Consider the following 15,383-nt stretch of genomic DNA (forward strand, 5'->3'; position numbering starts at 1 on the left):
GGGATATACGCCAAATCATTGATGATGGGATTTAGGCAATAAAATCACTTATGAATACCTATTTAATGCATCACCAATACTCTTCCTACATTTGGCTGGAGAGTCAATCAGCCATTTTTCTCTGGTTCAGTGTTACCGTAGTTATTGTGGTTAGCTCTTGTAGGGTCAGAAATGTTAAAATAATGTCTGTGATAGTTTTCCAGAACCAAACAGTCTTCAAATGTGTCTTGTTGTACCGCCAGTCAAAAACTCAGAGGTATTCAAATAAATTCAACATAGGACGAAAAAAGGCAGTGAAACCTGATATCTGAGGAGCTGCAATCAGTAAATGTTTGGCATTTTTTCTTTAAATATTGTTAATTTTCTGTCGATTGACTGAGCCGTTCAATATCTACTGAAAGTGATATCTAAGGGCATATATTCAGCACCAAATAGAAACTCAGTACGTCATTTTTTAGGACATCTTCTCCTCGTGTTATCTTTCACTGCACACAGTATATGACAAAAAGCTACATGAAAAACAACAGATGTTTGTTATTCTTTAAATTTAGATGTGGAGCACTAATACTTTTTGTTTAAAGTTCTTCTTCGTGTTGTATCTGAACGCAGATTTGAGAAACTCATCTTTAAAAAGTCATATTTACCTCTCTGTTTTACTTAAAATATACTCCACTGAGCACTCTTGACTGCATTATTGTAAACAAAGGACTCATATGATAATATGACTTGAAATACAACACAATGATCCCCCCCCATCCCACACACAAAAAAAATGACAAATTGGAAATGAAAGAAAGAAAAAAAAACATATAGGCCTACGTTTATTCAGCTTTGTTTGTTGTGTTATCTAGATGGATAAGGCTGGTCCAGTCATTGTGTGTTTCTGGCCTTTCACAGAGTCCCGCTGCATGACTGGTCCTGGTCAGCTGGTCAGAGGTAGAAGCCGGTGGCTGGCGGGTCGGGGAGGCTGGACAAGGTCTCAGGTACGGGCATCTGGACAGAAGGGGGCGCCGCTCCGTTTCTATTGGGCAGAGCACAGCCTCCTGGGTAAGAACTGTTCAAGATGCAGCCATTCTCCATCTGCACAAGGCGAGAGGGACATCATGAGCACAGACTGCTGGAAGTCATAGTATAAAGTACAGTCATAAATGGAATTAAAAAATATATAAATAAAAAAATATATTCATAATAATAACAACAACAATAACAACCCATGTTATGCAGATTTTATTCCTTCATCATGCAGTTTTGTAAAAATGTTATGAATTCTTTGTGGTGTATTGTGTCATTAAATGGAAATGTGCATTATTTTATGCATACAGTATTTCCCCTTTGGGATTATTAGGCTTTAAAATAATGTTCTGTGGATTTAAACTAAGGCCCTCAAAGCAACATTCTCTTCAATTTCTTTTAAATTTTCCCTCAATTTTCTTCCAAGAGACAAAAAAAGGGAAGTCATTTCAGATGCACCCAATGTTTCTTAATGATCCAGATCTGCTGAAACTTAGATGCAATTTTTCTCAGTTTCACTGTTGTGACTGTGGTCAACCTTTATGGGGCAGAATTGTTTTGTCTCAAGAAAATGATGCAATTACGTTCCCAATTTCCCAAAACCGAGTGGGATGTCTCATGGTGGTGTCTCATTGTGCTCGACGATCAGTCAAAAACAGTTCAAAGATTTTCAGTTTCATTAAATATAGGATAAAGAAATACAGCAAATCCTGATATCCTGATTTCTGCCATTTAAAAAAAAAAAAATCTTGGTTAGAGTGCTCTTGACCACTCGCAAAACTTTCTCTGACCTAAGAGTAGAGCAAAAAAAGGAAAAGAAATAAATTGATGCTAACAAAATAAGAATAAATTGTGAATACTGTGAAGTAAATTTGGTCATATTACACTTCATGCATGATGCCCAATGTTTGGGCTGGCTGTTAATTGCCGTTTAACATTTATTTTGAAAGGAGAAGTGGAAAAACATTTTTGATACATGGATGCAGGAAACAGTTGGAATAAGCCCAGTTTTTTTCTACATATAATCATACAGATCTTATGGTGTCATGTGATGACAGAGTGGATGACTTCACCCACTTTGTGCATTCAGAGTGGGTGAAGTCATCCACTCTGTGAATGTACAAGCACATACATTAAGTATGAGTCTGTGCAGAAAATGCATCTTTAACGATCATCAGAATTTTTGAGCTGAAAGTATATTGCAGCATTTCACGTTATGTTATTGTGCAACTTGACATTGCAATGATGATAAACAATATATCATGCAGCACTACCAGAAATCCAAATTCTAAAAGCTCTTTACTTAAAAGTGATGCAACCACCCACAGAGACCCCGGACATTAGAGACGCTAAACTGTTACCTATCTGCTGCTGCACAACGACCAGTCTCAGACACACAGTGCCATAATGGGAAAATCCGAGGTGGCACCCTTAAGGCCTGCTACAATCCCAATTATGGAGCTGACAGCTGCTACTGTAGCAGCTTGCATGGACAATCCGTGGAGAAAGGAGCTAAGCTTAGCTAACTAGATAAATTACACGAATCATCAATTCATTATACTGTATACTGTCGTTGTGTCCTTTCCATTCACAAATCCATGAAACCATTAATTTTTTTAATCTTCGTGGGGTTCGTTATTCTGCACAGAATCATGTAGAAATATGGCTATATTTTCATTTGTTGGATTTATTTATTTGAATCAGTCTTTTGAATTCTCTTGCACCATTGTTCGCCCTTCAGCTTGAGAAACTCTGCACTGCTGCATCTCCTCTTTCAGCCTCTGCAGCAAATAAAAACAACAGCGCAGCGCTTCCAGTTTTTGTAGGTCACAGCACATCAAGTCTTTTCAGTCTCTGAATACTGAGCAATGACCCTAAATGAACAAAACAAACAAGACACAGATGTAGAAAAAAAACACTGCGCTGTACGTCTTCTTAGATCTCTGCCTCAGATATTTTCCTCTTCTGGCATGTTTGCCTACCAGGAATAGATCATCTGATTTGATTCAAGTTTGATCCATTTGGCAAAGACCTGATGGATTTTAACTCATCATACATGTTGTATATACAGTATTTGAAATGCATTACACATATTTTATGAGATAAAAAGCTGTTCTGTAAATTTGTTTACACAAGCTATTAATTAGACAGAATTTAAGTAAGAAGTCTGGGGGCATGAGATATAATCTATTTAACCCAAACACCAGGAATCACAAGCTCTCCCATGATAACACTAAATAAACATGATTTTATTTTACCTCATTTACTGCAAGGCAAAGGTGCAACATATTTCTAAGAATTTAGAAAATAATTTTATTAGGAAGCTTCAGAAAATTCAGTGCATGTCCTACAATTTTTTACTCGACATTTAGATGCACGGATGAACCTGACAACACAATATACTGTACGTATGCTGTGATTCAAATGTAAAACACCATTAACTAAGGCAAAATGCTTAACAGTAAACACTTTTCAGTTAAAATTGTCTACATTTCCTATCCGAGGATTCAACCGTTCCTCATATCGATGTGCTCTCTCTCCTGTGATGCCACTGAGGAGAGAGTATTGACAGAACGTTCTGGTCAAACATCGTTCAAATCTGAGGGGTCCTTCAGTGAGTTAATTTTCTCTGTAAATGTCATGGCCGTCTGCCCATCAGAGATATCATGTATAAAATGTTGACAGATCACGCTGCAGGTGGCACAGCTGGTAATTTTAGGCTCACCACTGAAAGGAAAGGTCAGAGTGTCACCAAAATCACCATGACTTATCTTCTGTATGTCATGAATATCCACAGCAAACCTGAAAATATTTTTTATTAGTCTTTAAGGTATTATATTATAGACTAGAACTGTTTGCGCCTTTAGCACCATTAGCTGCTAGCCACAGTCTCATCACGTTCAAATTGAGAGCCGTTTGCAGACAATCTTGGCTCACACGCTCATTTCATTCAGTATGCTCTGAATGTCGTATACAGATCCTTCAAGTGTTTTTATATGTTACGTTTGACAGACAATCTAAAAATTCATGAGAGGCAACAAATTTTCACTAATGTTTGGCATTCTTGTTGAAAAATGTCGTCAATGATGCCAATAAATTTCCTTTTGATAAATTAGGATACAAACAGCTGAAGCTCTACACCTAAGTATTGGACCAATACCAACCAACCAAACCAACCCCTAGACTACCAATGCAGCAAAAAAAATAATGTTACTAAAGGTAATGATGATAATAATTCATGGTCATTTAAGAAATTTTGCAAACCTTATCCCCAGCAGTGTAGGTCATGTTTTGGCGGGATGTTAAAAAACAATCCAAGAGGCAGTTGAAAGCTCCTAAAAGCTAGAAAGTTTAGCTTTTGAGTGTATGCTGTTATATGGGCCATTCTGCCGAATCTGTGCCTTTTCTTTCCCTCGGACATAACATGAATAAATAAGCATAAAATTTTGCTGTAAAATACATTCTTTGATCCAGCAAAACCTTAATAAAGACAGCCAAGAAAAACAAACAAAAAACGAGATTACAACATGCAGACGACACAAATTCAGCAGAGTGGCCAACACACACAAAAACAGCATTTTAAATGAAACCTACCTCTGTATTCATGAGTAAATTAACACCGGTTCAGAATGACGCACATCACACTGGGGTGTGCTAATTTAAACAGAAAGCAGGTTGTTGGGGATTGCTCAGTTACGAAAATACTATGGAGATAGTGAAAAGTAAGACCAGGAAATTCTTTGTTTGGACCAATGAAGAAGTAGGACTGTTACTGAAAGAAACACATGAGTATAAGGTGGTCAAGGCAGCTGAATACAGATTGGGAATCATTACAATGTAAATACAAAATTGCCTGAGGAGGCAGTGGGGATGGGAAAAATAGTACCAACACAAGGATGTAATCTCACAAGGTATGTAGACCTAGCTATAATGTTTCGATTTGATAATCTGTGACTGATAAGACCCAACTGAGAAGAGAATGAAGGTGTCTATGTCACTGTTTCTGCTCATCCAGACTTAAACGCAACCCTAGATTTTTCAAACGAAAAAGAGGTTCAGCAGCATTTTCAAGGGTCTGTTTAGGTGTTCCAAAACGCTGGATTAGTGTGGACGCTATATGTAGCAATAGTTAAGCTTGAAACACAAAATGTATTAGTGTGGATGTAGTCTCAGTGTTTCAGCAACCTCACCTTATTGGGACTGGGGTCATGAGGGATCTCAGAGGTCACCATGCCATAGTGGTCCAGCTGCCGGCAGGGCTTGGCCACTCCGAGGATCTGCTCCAGGGAGGCGTTGGGAGGAGGGCACTGCGACAGGCTGGAGATGACCTGAGCCAAAGGAACTGGGATCTGCTCCTGCTGCCGTTTATGGTTCACCCCCTGGAAGGATGAAACCGTGGACTCGGCCCCGAGCTGATGCTCGTTCCTACCGAACAAACCACTTCCACTGATCGAGTAATCCGCATTGTCAATATCAGGCATGCTAAAATCCATGCAAGTATCTAGTGAGGTGTTTGTCAGAGGTTTTTGGCCATTATCGAGGCAGGGGTTGCTGCCCAGACTCTCGCTGAATGCAAAGTCCTGCCACTGGGATTTCCCCACCGAGTGCTCCATGCTGGAGACTCCGCACAGTCCGTTGAGATTGGCTGCCTTTTGTTTGGCATGGCACTGCTGTGAGAGATGGTTCTGCATCCTCGGCTGCTGCTGAAGGAAGCGTTGATGCGTTTGCTGCTGATGAAACTCTCCATCCAGCTCTGACGCCTTGCCGTTAAAAACAGTCTGTTGTGTGTTAAAGTGTTCCAGTTGTATCCCCGCACTGACCAGAATGTCCTGCGCTGTCCACTGTCCGTTGGGAAGTGACTGATTTTGCCCCAGCCGATCTCCGTTAGCTACCGTGTTCGCCAAATGGTCGCTCTGCTGGCCCCACTCGTGCGCCACTTTACCTGGTCGCATGTTGAGGTGCTGCTGCATCTGCTGGGACAGTTGCACGATGGGAGCCTGCCCCACCAGGGGAGGCTTATGGTGAGGAAACTGCATTTGCACATTAGTGTCAGGAGTGGCGTTACTTTCAGGTAGTGACACTGTGGTGGCTGTCGCTGAGGCCGTACTGGGAGGCACCTGTCCTCCTCCGTGCTCCGTGGAATCACTCTTCCCCTCTATGGAGTCGTAGATATATGAAAGGATCTCATCGTTTGTCAACAGGTCGTCCAAAGTGGGCACGCGTTCAGGGTCCATCTCGACTCTGATCATCCGCTCATCCAGCAGCAGCAGCTCCAGGTCCTCGGCGCTCAGCCCCAGTCCTTCCAGAGCTCCAAACAGCTCGCCGTTTGAACACCCGCTGTCTTCCGAATCCACAACGCCTTGTCCTTCCAGAGAAAGGGAGTCCAGAGTGGCCAGCAGCGGGTCGAAGCTGGTGCCTGGCTCTGTGACGCTGGCACCCAGCACGCCGTTGCTCGGCTCATCCCAGCTCCTGTGCATGCTGGAGGGCTCAGAGTCAGAGAAGCCCATTTGGTCTCCAAAGAAGCTATGGAAAGACATTTTGGGCTCCAGAGCAGGCTGGCAAACGTACACCGACTCATCCTGACTCATGAGCGCCCCAAGAAGAGAGCCGGGGTCCAGACCGTCCCTCACCAGCCTTTCAGTCCGGCTCTTCTTTGACTTACTGCCATTTTTCTCATGGCTCCCATCTCTGAAGGCTGCGATGGGATGGTTGGACTGGTAGAGCAGAGCCTCACCTGTAGCGTAGGTAAAAGGTAGATGCATGGAGCGCTTACGCAAGTGTTCTCCTCCCTCTTCATCCCTGTAAAGACGGAAAACACGATTACTGTCTGGATACCAGACAAGGGCAGTTCATTTACGGAGTTTTGTTTTGTCGTTCAAATTTTTATTCACTTTAACAACCATTTAAACATACTGACTTTAAGACTTTGTAAAAATACAAATAAAACAATAAAATAATAAACAATAAAAAAAATTAAAAAATGAAACCAAGTAAGACAAACTGAACCAAAATAAAAGAGTAAACAAACACAAAAAACCACCAAACTTAAAGGCAGCCACATAGAACTCACCCAGGCAGTCCAATGGCTCGTAGACATACATATACAAACGTGCAAATACACAATACAGTATACACGTACATACGTAAACATCTTGTCCCCTAGTACCCTTCACCACCTAAGATGTTGCTCTGCTAATGTGAGCTACAAAAACTTGCCATATTTGACTAGTCTTGCTTACCTGTTCACAAAGTTATTAGCTTTGTTTCTTACCAAATTATCCATGATTGGAGGTGTCTCATAAAAGTCACATTTATAAAATGGGATCTACACATGCATCTACACGTGGAATAAAAATTCCCAATATAAATCAGATTTAAAACAAGGGAAATTATAATTTGTCCCCATATAAACTTTGATACTATGTCACACTGCTTTTGCTCATCTTTGAATATATCTGTCAAATTTTGTTCATTTCAGGCTCAGCATAAACTGATAGTAAAACATACAGGAGGGGCCTCTGGGTGGCGATGATGTAATCTGGTTTGCCGTTCTTGTACACCAGCCTGGCGTTGGCCTGGACCCATTTCCAGCGATTCTCCTTGGTGAGGAGCCTGAACACAGTCAGACCGCTCTCTCCGGTCTTCATCACTACGAAGATAGAACACAAAAGTGGTGGTGTTATATTATTATGTTAACTGTATCGCAGAATTAACAAAATATAAATAAACTTGCTGAAAGTGACAGAGTCAGTGACAGAGTCAGTGACAGAGTCAAAAGCAGTACTTTGCATTTTTGCATATTGGTCAGTCCCTCAAGGATGTTGCAATGCAGCAATAGCAACAATTTACCCTTTGAAACGTGAAGCGACATTGATTTTGTTGTTGCAGCTTTCAGACATCTGTCACAACTATGTAAACTTTTGAACCCTGAGCAAATTGCTGCAGTTACTTTGAAAAACATAGGAAAAAAGGCAACGAGCAAGTTGGTAAGAAATGTTCCACAAATTGCAAGAAATTAGTACATATAGATTTTTTTTAAAAAAAAGGTAGGGAAAAATGTCAAGGGAAAAACTTCAACATAATATTTAAATAATTTAAATTATGTAGCAAAATTATTTGAATTTTAAAGCATGGATAAATAGAGTCTTGTGGGTAATGTCGAGCCTGTTTCTGGTTAAACAAAAAGGATCTAAAGCTTTATCAAAATAGTGTTAGATTGTTTAGCCACTGTTAAAAAAAGGCTGTGAGTCTCAAAGGACCTGTAGTTCCTGAGGTTGCAAATCTCTGCGTAATTAACATTAGCGCTGCTATTGTCTCTAAACGTGCAAGGCAATCACTAAAACATACTAGTCTATTACATTATAGCACTTACAGCTGTAGGGCTCTGATATTATATTAAGTTTAATTAGTCACGTCTTCAGTACATATTAAAAAAAAAGCACTTTCTCAGCATTTAGAGGCCAGAGGAAAGGATTGTTTTCTCCCTTGCTGACTCCGCCCTCACAACACCTCCCGACTATGACAACACAGCGCATGTATCTACAATATACTGTTAGGCTGAATGGAGATCAGCTGGCTCTTCTGTGCAGAAGTTTAACCTGCTTTTACATCTTGATTAATCCTCACTGATCGCTGCGCTGCAGTGAACAGAGAGTGGTCAGTAACACATCTGACCTCTGCAGTGTTTATGTGTTGCTGCTGCTCTATGGATCATCTCTGATGCTTTGCTCATGCAGTGGATTTGTGGGCCCTATCCTCTCCCTGGCAGCTCTGCAGCTTTGCTCAATCTGCTCCGTAATCCAGCGGGATTACTTGCGAAAGCTGTCTGAACTCTGTGACCAGGTTGGACCAGACATCCACAACTTTTTTTTTGACAGGACTAAATCTAAAATGGCAAAATGTCTCTGTGAGATTAATATCAAAGATGGATGAATTCCTTTTGCCATATGCTCTCTTCATTTCTAGCATGTGGCCAGGTCACAAACTTTTTCAATTTACAGCTGAACAGTGCATTAAAACATGTTTGCGGTGATAAATATAAAATAATGATTAAGCACAGTTTACATAAATTAAATTATTTCTTGTGCAAATTTTAAGGTGATGACAGATCTACCAACTTTCACAAAAACTTCGTCCTGAACGACACCCACTAACCGTATCACTGTGCAGAAAGATGCATGCATCTGCCTGTGGACGAGGGGCTAGTGCTCCTGACGGGGCGAGATGTAAACATTACACCCACACTCACAATATTATCATAGAGTGCATTTAGTAATTTTATACCTGTTGTTATTGTAATATGAAATGCGTTTCTTTCCATTATTGCTGTGCAGCTCTCCCCCTCCCTCTTTCTCTATCTGTTTATCTTTCCTTTTTGTCATAATTGTAATTTAATTGTTATTTATGACATCTATTGCACGTCTGTCCGTCCTGGAAGAGGGATCCCTCATTATCCTCTGCCGCTCTTCCCGAGGTTTCTTCTTTTTTTTCTCCCCCGTTACAGGGGTTCTTTTTCAGGAGTTTTTCCTTAGATGATGTAAGGGTCTAAGGGCAGAGGGATGTCGTACGCTGTAAAGCCCTCTGAGGCAAACCGTGTTTTGTGAAAATGGGCTTTATAAATAAAATTGACTTGACTTGACTTGACTTTCTGAATGATGACATGGTTGGTTGGGGTAATTTGGTAGAAATAAAACAGCTCCTACATTAAACTGCTCATAACAAAGTCTGGAATAGCCTGAGTAATCGCATTGTGATTTCTGCAAAGAGACATTACTGTGGAGTTTTTATTTTTTGGTGCTTTGTGGACCACAAGTTAAGTGCCATCTAGTTCCATTATATTGGAGAGAGGACAGACATCTCTACGGCCAATATCTCCCACACTCGGCAGCTCACAACATAAACTAGAATCTAGAAACAATAAAACGACACACATTAATTTTTGGATGAACTTAAACAGTGATCTGCTTTGATATTTTGAGGTTTTGTCTGCACCAATAGAGAGATTGAAGGAAACAAGGGAGAAAGAGATGCAACAAACCACTGTTGTAAACTAACAGAACTTACTTCTGACGTGGTTCTCTGCGCAGTACAACATATCTGCTGCATGGATGAACTGATAGCCAGATCCTCGTACCCGCAGTTCAGCCTCTGTGTACCCCAGCACGATCTTCCCCCTGCACAAAAAGATCGTAATTAACTTTCAAGACATTGGTCATGGTACACGCCACATCCACATCTTACATCCATATCTATAGTGAATGGTCTTCAAAGTGTTGGAAAAAAATGTATATATCACACACACGTGCTGTTTTTATCAGCGTACGTGAAGCTTCTCCTACATGAATAAAACATTAACACCTGGTAAAATTGCTTAATCCACAAAAAAAAAATCATCAATGCAAGTGACAATACTAGAAGATATCATTACTTTGCATCGCAGGCCAACGGTGTGAAGTCCAGCTTGTGTTTGGTTCTGAAGATCATGTTCTTGGTCCTGATCTCTAGGATGGATGGAGGCTGCAGAGGAGTCGCGATGGCGAACAGGGCGAGCTGAGGCGGGGCCTTTCCCCCGTTTTCTTGTCGCTGGTTCTGTCCATGCAGAAACTTGAGTCTGCCCTGGATGTTCAAAGCCTGCAGAGAAAGGAAAATAAATGAAGTCCTTCAATTGTGTTGAGATCTGAGAGACTGCAGAGCCCAACAGTAGTTTTTGGAAGCCATTACTCTGAGTCTCCCAATAAATTTGATGGGGCTGTATTTTAGAGAAAATAGATAATACTACTGAACTGTATTTCTATTAAAGAGTAACTAAATCCCCAAACCACATTTTCAGCTGAAACATAATGTACAAGAGTACTTAGTGTTGTTGATTGATTCAGGTCCAAATCTTGACATTTTGTGCATTTGAATGATATACATACAGAGTGACTGGCTTTCTTCACCCACAGACACTCTACTGGGCACAGGTCCAGGGGCTCAAAGTGTCAGGGCCACCCTGGCCTTCACTTGCAAAATGTCACTCGAATCAATTCATTCATTCATTTATATTTGGTTTATTTGCTCATGTCAGTGTATGATTTCCAAAACAATAACAAAAACCCATTATACACTTTTTTTCTCATAACACCTCTACACGAACAAATAGCAGGAAGAAGAATTAGAGTGTAAACCAGGGAGAGACTAAAAAATACCGGAAAGGGATGTAAACTACAAAGAGACAAAATAACTACAAAAGGGAGCAAAACAACCACAAAGAGACAAAACAAATGATTACAAAGAGAATCTAAACAATAACAACAAAAAACAGCCAAAACCACCGTAGGGTGTGAAAATCTGCATGTGCAGCTTGGTATTGTATTTCCATCACTGCTGATCAGAGCTGATCGGAAATGGAGCCGATAAATACCTGCAACTATGTGACTAATGATTTAATGCTGATTGTAACCTTTGCAGCTTAAGACAAAAGACGGGTGTTAGTGGGGTTTCTGTCCATTGGGAAAGGGGCTTTAAAAATTTTGTAGTGACTGTAGAAGGATTTTTTTAAGAGCTAATCGTGCCATGTTTATCATGCACAATAAGGAGGAAACATTTTTAGTAAAAGACGTTTTGGGTAGAAGTTATGTGGCAGGACTGGGATTGTATATCTGATGTAGCAGGTGGAAATAGTGAGAAATCTTGTGGGAGGGGACTAAACAGTGAAGCGCAGACTTCAACTTGCAGCAGACAGGTAGAATTTAAGTCAAAAGCATCATGTCTCCAGTTCTTGTACAAAAAAACCCTTTAGCTTGCAGGTTTTCTCTTCTTTGTTGAAAGTTTTAACTTACCAGAAAGCCTGATGAGTTGTCCAGAAGGCAGCGAAAGCGACACACAAAGCTCCTCTCCAGGAAGGACGAGTTCTCTGGAGGAAGCTGTTCGGGGTTGTAGGTCACCACAGATGAGCTGCTGTCCGGTTCCATCTCTGTAATTACAAAAAATATCGGATAATGTCAGTGATAATAAAAAAAACATAGTAACTTTAACTTGAGAATGTGTCATTGAAAGCCCACTGAACTAACAGTCCTCCACAGGTTCATATCGTTCTGGATTTGTCCAAAGTCCACTTTTGAATGAGGCTGTCAAAAAATAATTTGATCAAATTCCTCTTGACGGTTATTAGGTGTTGACGTCATATTAGACCCAGCACTGTTTATACTGGGTATCGGGACGGGTAATCTGAAAGAAAATTGATAAATCTACTTAAGATTCTGCTCTTGAGAGCAAAAAATATATATATAATGGCCTTTTGGTTAAAGCCACAGCCCCCCAGTATGAACTAGTGGAGAGACAGGGTGAGGAATGTGTGTAATACAGAAAAAAATCTCAGCAAGGTTACAGTTGAAAATGGACAGGTTTAATTAGCAATGGTCCTTGTTAATATGGGCGTTTCCAGAAATCTAGTTACTTATTTTTTTGTCTTTGTTATTTCTTTGTTTTTAATTGTTCGATTCTTTTTATGGTTTTTGTTTTTGACTTTTGTTTATATTTTATTATTATTACTGTTTTGCAATACTTTTATATTTCTCCTACAGACTGTGAAAGGCAAAGTGGGAGGTATATGCCGAATTAATAAGTATATTCTGGAAAGTAATATTATTATGGTACATTTAATTGCTTTAATATTGTCACAAATGTGAAAAGTAAGAGTGAAACTATCAGGTCAGCCTCCACATGTACTCTTGAACTGTACGATGATGTTGTCTCACAACATCATCTGCACTTATGCAATGAGGCCTGCAGCTATCTCTGTCTTAACACACTGAGTGACGGCATGTGCTGCAGGTCGAGGGGTGAAGCCTGTTAACGGCTTCTCGTTGCAGGAGTTGGTTAGTTGTGTCAGAGCTGTGAGTCTTAGCCTAAACACATTTCCCAGAACCAAAGCACATAGACATAAGCATCTTAAAACCCAAATACAGATCTGGGACCACTTCACCTCCTAAGCCACGGTGAAGATTACCGGGTCACGTGACTTGACCTGAGGATGGTCTTATAGCTAACTGCCTAAAACTGTGTGTACTTAACTGTCTAATATTGATGTTCAAATGTGAATCTTCATACAGGCTGGCAGCTGCAGGGGAGCAATGCACATTTAGCACTGAACACTTTACACATACACTTCTTCAAAGCAATGTTTAACCCCTTCATGCCTGCAAGTGAAATTGTTAAATATTCATTGGTAAATGCAGTTTCTATTGGACAGAGTGGAGCGGTTTCTGTGTCAGTGTGAGATTGTTGGGACTGTTTAACAGCTTGGTGTTGGATGTTAGCTGCTGCTGCTGCCATGTGAATGCTGGTCAAGTCATCACCAAAAGATCGTAATTCTACCTGAAACACTGAAAGCTCACAATATTAAGATCAGAATCTGAGACAGCATCACAACTACTTTTGTCATTTACTTGCTCCTGCAACTGCATTGAAAAAACTACCTGTAAACATTGCAATATGTATCCCTTTTTTTTTTAGACAAGCTGCTGTGAGATCAGGCAGTTAAGGTAACAACAATCCCCAAAACAGCCTGCAAAACCCTGGAGTTACAGTTAATAGAAGCAAACAGACAATCATCCTCAAAATGCATTGAAACTCTTGAAACACTTGAAATCTCCTCACGTACATGGAATATATAGATAGGAACCCCTTGCAAGTGCGTACTGAAAATAATAGATATTCATACATTTTTTTTGCTAATTCTAGGGAATTTTCTAAATAAGAAAAAACAGTCGCACATATTTAACAGCCATCTTTCAGCATCACAACTCAGCACCATGGTCACATAAAACTGTGGGGTTTCATCTCAACAAATCCACTTCCTTGCTTCAAATATGATAATGCCTGTTAATAAAAATACATTTTATATGTTTGGCCTTCAGATAAAAATTTTAGTTTAGAAACCTGTATTCAGTCCCACCAGGATTTGTGAGTATTTGTTGTGGTCTTAATAACAGACTCATGTAGGTGGAGAGAGTGATCACCTTGCGGGGAGTCCTGGGTGATGGCAGGTGCAGCGGCAGAAGGAGGATTCAAAGCCCAGTGCAAGTTTCTCCTGAGCTCCTGCTGGTCCTCCGTGTGGACCAGTTCATACACACTCTGGTGCATGACATCCGTCTGAGAAAAGATACAGAGTAAGATTTAGTTGTGCCAAAATAAATTAATTGGCAATTTAATTTAAACAGTGATATACAAAAGTATGGCATTTTATAATTAATTGTAAAAATACAAAAGTAGAGGGACTTTTTTCTTTTTTTGTTTCTATTTTTCAGAAAAACATACTATTAATATCACCGTTGCCTGTGTAAATAATTTTACAACATATTCTTCTTATTTATTTTGATTTTTTTTTATCTCTTTCCCACTTTAATGTTAAAAGCAGAAAAATATGTAAGTATGCTGAGCAGCATAATGTACGCCAATTTTAATTCCAATAAAAATTTTAATAAAAAAAAAATAACAAACCCATCATGAAAATATAAATCGTATCAGTTTGCACTGGTACTGGTTTTTGTTGTGTTGCATGGTACAGTGTGGAGATGTTGGGTGGTTGCTGTGAAAAAGTCACCTGCATGTTTTACTTAAATGTTTTGGCAGCCACAGAGGTAGTGCTTTAGTTGTAGTAGTATTAACAGAAGCCACAGCAGTAGGATAAGTAGCAGCAGTCACATAAGCCCATCAGTGGCTATGTTTAATGGCATAGTAGTATTCCACTATAGTTCAGAGCATCACAATATTCTGTGTTTGATACAGGACATGTAACCACTATATTCAGTTTGGATATTTCAAACTAGGCCTTATTCCAAATGTAGGATAATCCGATTAAGACGTGAGATATGCCCATATTATTCAGGTTTTAATGGCATTCTTTGGACATGTTTGCGGCACATTTAGAATATGCGTCTCATCTGGGGGTATTACAGCAATTTGTAAGGCCTTTTGATGGTCAGTTATGTGCGCTGTACACACACAAACTCTCCAACAGTTTGCAAGGCTGAGTTAGAGATGCACGCCCAAAAAGAAAAGCCACATTTCTGGTTGTAAGAAGAAACACACCTGCTTTTAGACATTATCAAAGCAGCTTTTTAGAAATGTGCCATTAACACAGTGACACAAACAAGCAAACTGGCACAATTGGCTTCAGCTGTTCCACTTTTTCATTCTTTGAAGTGAAATAAGTGGAATTTTATTTATTTTTTTCTGGGTATTCTTATCTAAGGTTATTTTGTGCTTTTATTTTGTGTTTTCATTATTGTCAGTTTATTTCACCTGTCATATCTGGGACCCAACTAAGACCAACGGTGGTTAAAACATGTTGACTCATTTTATGATGTAGCAACTACAATAAAGTTTTT

At 39.8% G+C, this 15,383-nt stretch overlaps 1 protein-coding gene across 1 annotated transcript in view; it reads right to left on the bottom strand.

Annotated features, from left to right (window-relative positions):
- Positions 1 to 817: 817 nt before the first annotated feature.
- LOC121949302 (aryl hydrocarbon receptor-like) overlaps positions 818 to 15,383 on the bottom strand; it is a 52,947-nt gene continuing 38,381 nt past the window's right edge. Inside the window, exons 5-11 of the mRNA XM_042494957.1 lie at positions 14,013 to 14,145; positions 11,832 to 11,965; positions 10,439 to 10,641; positions 10,075 to 10,184; positions 7,519 to 7,660; positions 5,202 to 6,810; positions 818 to 1,080 (exon numbers count right to left, since the gene is read on the bottom strand). Of these exons, the coding sequence (XP_042350891.1) occupies positions 931 to 1,080; positions 5,202 to 6,810; positions 7,519 to 7,660; positions 10,075 to 10,184; positions 10,439 to 10,641; positions 11,832 to 11,965; positions 14,013 to 14,145 (2,481 nt within the window). The 3' untranslated portion in view covers positions 818 to 930. The remainder of the gene's footprint in view (positions 1,081 to 5,201; positions 6,811 to 7,518; positions 7,661 to 10,074; positions 10,185 to 10,438; positions 10,642 to 11,831; positions 11,966 to 14,012; positions 14,146 to 15,383) is intronic.

Source organism: Plectropomus leopardus, chromosome 10, assembly GCF_008729295.1.
Source record: "Plectropomus leopardus isolate mb chromosome 10, YSFRI_Pleo_2.0, whole genome shotgun sequence".
NCBI lineage: Eukaryota > Metazoa > Chordata > Actinopteri > Perciformes > Serranidae > Plectropomus > Plectropomus leopardus.